This window comes from Polypterus senegalus, chromosome 2, assembly GCF_016835505.1.
Source record: "Polypterus senegalus isolate Bchr_013 chromosome 2, ASM1683550v1, whole genome shotgun sequence".
In the NCBI taxonomy this organism is placed as follows: Eukaryota; Metazoa; Chordata; class Cladistia; order Polypteriformes; family Polypteridae; genus Polypterus; species Polypterus senegalus.
In genome coordinates, this window is record NC_053155.1 from 313,149,892 (window position 1) to 313,156,497 (window position 6,606).

Genomic DNA, 6,606 nt, shown 5'->3' on the forward strand with positions numbered 1-6,606 from the left:
ACACTTATAATAAGGCTCAATGGGAATGTGAATGTGTGTGTGTGTGTGTGTGTGTGTGTATTGTCATTTGCTGGACACCTTCAAAAAATTCCCAGCTAAACACAAAAATGGCCTTGTAGAATCTTAATAAAATATTAAGATTTATTCTTCACAAAACAGTATTCCAATAGCAATACTGGAGCACAAAGGCAACATGAAATTGCCTAGGACAAGAAAAGCAATCCTAGGCAAACAAGTCTGAAAAACAGAAATTCAAAAAATGTTCAAAAGCAGAGCGAAAAGGTCAACATATCCAAGAACTCCCAAGCAAAGAAAAAGAAAATCACAAAAAGTTCCAAAGTGCAAGAACTCACCAAACTCCAAGAGTGCATTCATAACGAACTACCAGGCCCTAAAGGAGACCCTCTAGATTTATAGGATCGTCAGGTGGTCCCCCTCTTGTCGGGGCCATCCACAAAACACAGGGAGCATCACCAAAGCATTGTACACAAAGCACGTAACATATGAAAGCAACATTAATAAAAAACTGTTGAGTTGTTAACAGAAATGACATGATGGCTGTGACCTTAAAAGTTAAAAAAGCTACAAGCAAACTGAGAATTGTGGCAGGAGGCTGGGGGCCAGACCCAGCTGGGACGCATGGAAGGACTGGGAGGCACTTTATAAGTCATCCGGGCCACGAGGGGGCAACCGCCTTGGATAATGAGGGGACCACGGGGATGGAGCCAGGAGGCTCAAACCCAATGGGGCCTTTGGCCACCACCAGGGGGCGCCCCGAGCATCGTGGAGCCTGGGAAATCTGCACTTCTGCCACACCTGGGCAGGTGGAGGAAGAACCTTCTAGGGACGCCCGGAGTGCTTCCGGGTGCTTGTGCGGCACTTCTGCCACACCATGAAGTGCCGCTGGAAGATCATCAACAAGCACCTGGAGCACATCCTGGTGAATATAAAAGAGGGGCTGCCTTCCTACAGTCGGGGAACTGGAGTTGGGCGAAGCTCCAGCAGATGGAAGAGAGGCGGCCCACGGACATTGAAAGGCCTGTGGAAGGGTGTTGTGGCGCTGGAAGCATGGTGTGTGTGCAGGACTTGGGTTTTGGGACCTTTGTTTATTAAACGTGTGTGTTTTAAGAACTGCCAGTGTCCGTTTGTTTGTGTCCGGGCTGATTATCTCACAGTATTTATAGAAATAAATGAATGAAAAAGGCTTCCTATCCCATACATACAGCGAATAAACCTGAACACAGGATTTCCATTAAAAAGAACATCACAACTGCAATAAAATGATTTCATACTTCTCTGATTCTATAATGTATTGGCACAGCACCACAAAGATTCACTATCAATGAAGGTCAGATGCAGCTAACAATTTAGCTTGAGACTTCAGCAGAGATTCTAAACCATTATTGGGTACTTCTTTGAAACCTGAAATGCAACTAACAAAAGACACTCTGAAATTAATAACAAAAGATAACAGATCAATCGTTTCCATTTATTCATTACTTGAATTGGACTCTTTTGTCCACGAAAGCTGTTTAAACCCCACACAGGCCTATCTGGGCTCCAATATATTATAAAGTGCTCCTAAAAACATGTACTGTATCTCATGTATCTCACTAACACATGCAACACAATTCTATAATCACTGTTATTTGTGAATGCGACTGTTACAAAAATATTTAACATATAATAAAACACTAAGGTTTATGTGTGCGTGTGTGTGTGTGTCTCCTGTCCCTTACAGCAATATGATTGGTCAGTTTAGCTTTAGTGTGATTGGTCAGTTGACGTGCAAGAAAGAGGAAGCGTGAGTGAAACATGTGAGGAGGAGAAAGAGCATTAGAGGCACACTGAGAATCACCAGACAGAAAGTATAAAACCTGACAGGAGGAGAGAAAGGTGCCTCGAAAACAACGAGAGTCTGGGAAGCAGGAATTACAGGAACGCGGTCAAGAGATGGAGAACCAGGGAAGAGACACATGGAAATAAACAGGAAACGTACTGAAGGTCCACCTACAGCAAGAGGTAGCAAATCTTATATAATTATACTATCAGCGGTCTTCGGCAGGTAGCATGGCTAGTTTGATAAATAAAATGTGATATCCAGCTCTTTACTGAAGTCATCAGAAAATGAAAAATATTTCAACTTTAAAAATAGTTAATTTACTCTTCTAGAATGTTGATTATTACATATATTTTCTTTTTCATTCTTTTGTAATGTGCCTTATGTTCGTACTGCTGTTGGAGCAAAGAACGATCAATCCATAGATAGATAGATAGATAGATAGATAGATAGATAGATAGATAGATAGATAGATAGATAGATATTCTCGCTACTCAAAGTGCTTCACATAGTGAATAGGGAGCCACTTCAACCACCACTAATGTGTACTGTCCACCATTTTTATGTCATTGCACCCACTATACATTAGCTACTAAGTAGTGAAGAGGTGAGAGAGATAGCCAATTAGGGGATAATTAGGGAAGTCAGAATGACTAGGCCAAGGAGGGCAATTTAGCCTGGACACCAAGATACACCTTTCTCTTTACGAGGGATGCCCAGGGATCATTTATGACTACAGGAGTGTAAGTACCTCAGTTTTACGTTTCATCAAAAGGATGGTGCCATTTTTACAGCACAGTGTCCCTCTTACTGCACTGGGGCATTGGGAACCACATTCAGACCATGGGGTAAGCAACCCCTGCTGGCATCACCAACACCTCTTCCAGCAACAACCCAAGTTTTTCTGGAGGGCCTCCCAGTCATTCTTAGCTTCAGGTAGATGACCTCTTCTGAAGTGCATGTGATTAGGTACACCTGTTCAACTGCTTATTAACACAAATCTCTAATCATAGATAGATAGATAGATAGATAGATAGATAGATAGATAGATAGATAGAATATTTTATCGTTTAAATCTTGCTTGCCAGTGCTGGTCCCAGGGGGTCTCTATTGCTCCAATTTCATTAATCAAAAAAAAAAAACCCACTCTATTTGGTTAATAAAACTGCATACATTCTCACTTTACATAATACATTTCTATTATTCTGTACATCGAACTGTCACTCTATAATAAGTACTGTCTTTAGAAGATTAGGATAACTTTAGATAAGCAGGGACCATTCGGGCCAGCAAAGCTCGGCACTCCTTCCACCAAACTCCACCAAAATGACTAGTGTCGAGTTTTGATGGTCCTTAAAGTCCAACTGTTTATCATTCTACTTGGTCACTTATTCCACGTCTGTGGTTCTCTGTGTGAAGAAAACCTTCCTAATGTTTATGTGAAATTTAACGTTAACAACTTTCCACCTGTGTCCCCGTGTTCTTGAGGAACTCATTTTAAAGTCACTGTCTCAATCCACAGGACTAAATTCTCTTCATAATTTGAAACTCTCCAATCATGTCTCTTTTTAATCTTCTTTTCCTTAAACTGTAAAGGCTCAGCTCTTTTAATCTTTCCTCATAACCCACCCTATTGTAGTCCTGAAATCAGCTTAGTCGCTCTTTTCTTTGGATGTTTTCGAGCACTGCGATGTCCTTTTTGTAGTCTGGAGATCAAAACTGCACACAGGACTCCAGACGAAGCCTCACCATTGTGTTTTAAAGCTACACCAGAACCTCAACATGCGCATGAAACATTGAATCAAACACTTCAGTACGGCACTTCAAGGGACCGCCTACACTCTCTCGACTCGAAATTCGCTCGTTCTCAATACTACTGACAGTCGGGAGCGCGCGTGCCACTGCCGGAAACGCGCAGCTGCATTATGCCGCTCTTCGCCGTCTCAGCATGTGCTTTGCCAGCCCCAACCCCAACCCCCATCTCCGAATTAAAAGCACGTCGCGTTAGTACTCACCTGACGGTTGGCACCAAGCGGTTCGTTAGCGGCCCACTCTCGTTTCTTTAACAAGTCCATTTTCAAGCTGGCTACTTCTGCTTTAAGTGCCATCAAGTGATAGAGCGAGAGAGCGAACAGCGAGGCACACATCAGCGCGGCTACCCCCGTCACGGCGACCGCGGAGAGCAGGTAGCGCTGAGCTCTTTGGCCGCCAGTGTCAGATTCGGGGAGCTCTGCCGTTGATTTCATTTTCGTCATCAGAAGAGAGGGACTCATTGCAACCTCGACGCCCAATACCCGCCTGCTCAGGGCATTATTCCGCCCTCTTGTTGTTCTTCAACTTGAAAAAGATATGCGCTGAATTTTGGCAAATCAGCTGTGCAAACCATTTCCTGTCAGATGGATCGCGGCTTTGCTTTTTGAATTAAGTTTGCAAATAATGAAACACTTTTTTCTCACTTGTTTATAGTGCGTCACTTGGCTTTATAATGATCAGAATATCATAATTATTATCCCCTTGCAGGCGGTTTCTTCATCTTTAGCAATTGTTATAAAGGAATGGTCCGTGTAAAAAAAAAAAAACTGGGCGTCTGCCCCAAGCAGATAATCACCTGCAATTTCTACGTACACGGGGTCCAGATGAGCTGCCAACTGCAGGAAATCAACTTTAAACCACAGAAGAGTGGCACCAAAAATGAAAAAGTGACCCCCACTAACACTTATTTGTTATTCACAACTATAGAAATCATTGAAGACTTCACCATCATGCACTGAATAGGATACCATTGCACCCTCACTTGTCCCCAGTCAAATCAGTCATTAATTACTTAGTGTGTGGACTTTACACCACAATGTTGCTGATTCAGTTACTCACTCTTACTAGTTGTATTAACCTGGGAAAATGAAACCTACTTCTGTATTTTATACACTCACCAAGCATATTATAGAACACATGCTTATCCATGCCATTATCTAATGAGCAAGGGCATGGCATAAAATTATGGAGATGAAATCTAAGTAATCAATGTGGACCTCATCATATTCAGCATCATCTATTGGAATGTATTCTGTGAAGTATGCAGCAGTAAAATGCATTGCATTTATCATTCCAACAGATGGCACATCACAAACATTAGCACTGCTTTCACAAATTCCATATAAAATGGTATATAACAGAGAAACCGCAAGTGGACAGACACACAGACACATGTACTTTAATTAAGGTGGATATACACTCTCCAGCCACTTTATTAGGTACACCTATTCGACTGCTTGTTAACACAAATATCTAATCAGCCAATCACATGGCAGCAACTCAATGCATTTCCAACTGTAGACATTGTCAAGACGGCTTGCTGAAGTTCAAACCAAGCATCAGTATTGGGAAGAAAGGTGACTGAAGTGATTTGAATGTGGCATGGTTGTTGGTGTCAGACAGACTGCTCCGAGTATTTCAGAAACTGCTGATTTGCTAGGATTTTCACATACAACCATTACAAAAGTTTACAGAGAATGGGCCGAAAAAAGAGAAAAAAAAAAATCCAGTGAGAGCCAATTGTCTGAGTGAAAATGACTTGTTGATGTTCCGAGATACTGAATTTGGGACTTTCATTAGTTGTCAGTTATAATCATGAAAATGAAAAGAAATAAACATTTGAAATACATCAGTCTGTGTGTAATGAATGAATCTAATATACAAGTTTCACTTGTTGAATAGAATTACTGAAATAAATCAACTTTGTCATGATATTCCAATTTTATGACTGGCACCATCCATATACTGTATATATATATATATATATATATATATATATATATATATATATATATATATATATATATATATATAGATAGATAGATAGATAGATAGATAGATAGATAGATAGATAGATAGATAGATAGATAGATAGATAGATTCATTTTGGAACAAAGTGCTTTGGACTGATGAGACAAAAATTGAGTTATTTGGTCAGAGCAAAAAGTGCTGAAAAAAAAAAAGTGGGATGATTTGAAGAAGGCTGTCCATACTCAGCAGCCATCACATTGAACTGAACTGGAGAGATTTTGTATGAAGAATGGTCAGAAATACCTCCATCCAGAATCCAGACACTCATCAGAGGCTATAGGAGGACAGCGTCTGGAGGCTCAAAGGAGCAAAAGGAGGCTCAATTAAGTATTGATGTCATATCTCTGTTGGGTGCCCACATTTATACATCTGTCTAATTTTGTTATGATGCATATTGAATATTTTCTCTTAATCCAATAAACTTAATGTCACTGCTGAAATACTACTGTTTCCATAATGCAAGTCATATATTAAAAGGAAGTTGCTATATTTAAAACTCAGCCAATGATAAACAAAAATCCAAAGAATGAAGAGGGTCCCCCAAACTTTTTCATATGACTGCATATATACAATATATGGCACAGTATGATACAGCATCTGCCAAATAGTACAAAATAGTAAATAAAACGTGTTTCACTCTAATTGGGGCTCAATGGGTGGATGCACCTTTGTTTCCCCTTACAGAAATCGAACCTCGGACGGTATATAAACATTATGGGAGACACCATATATTGCTAATATAGGGGATTCAAAATTGGAATTCTTGAAAGGAGAAGACTGCCTCACATCCAAATCCTGTTACTTTAAAAAAGTAAAGGACGGTGCCTGACATTTCCACCGCCAGTTAAAATTTATCAAAAGTGCTTTTGTAATGCCATATCTAGCAAGAGAACGCCCTAATATTGTATGCATAGTTGAAATTT

General features: G+C 40.4%; 1 protein-coding gene across 1 annotated transcript in view; it reads right to left on the reverse strand.

Moving 5' to 3' along the window:
- The window catches only part of tnfsf13b (TNF superfamily member 13b), a 41,054-nt gene extending 36,828 nt beyond the window's left edge, over window positions 1–4,226 (reverse strand). Inside the window, exon 1 of the mRNA XM_039745920.1 lies at window positions 3,856–4,226. Within this exon, the coding sequence (XP_039601854.1) occupies window positions 3,856–4,113 (258 nt within the window). The 5' untranslated portion in view covers window positions 4,114–4,226. The remainder of the gene's footprint in view (window positions 1–3,855) is intronic.
- Window positions 4,227–6,606: the final 2,380 nt, after the last annotated feature.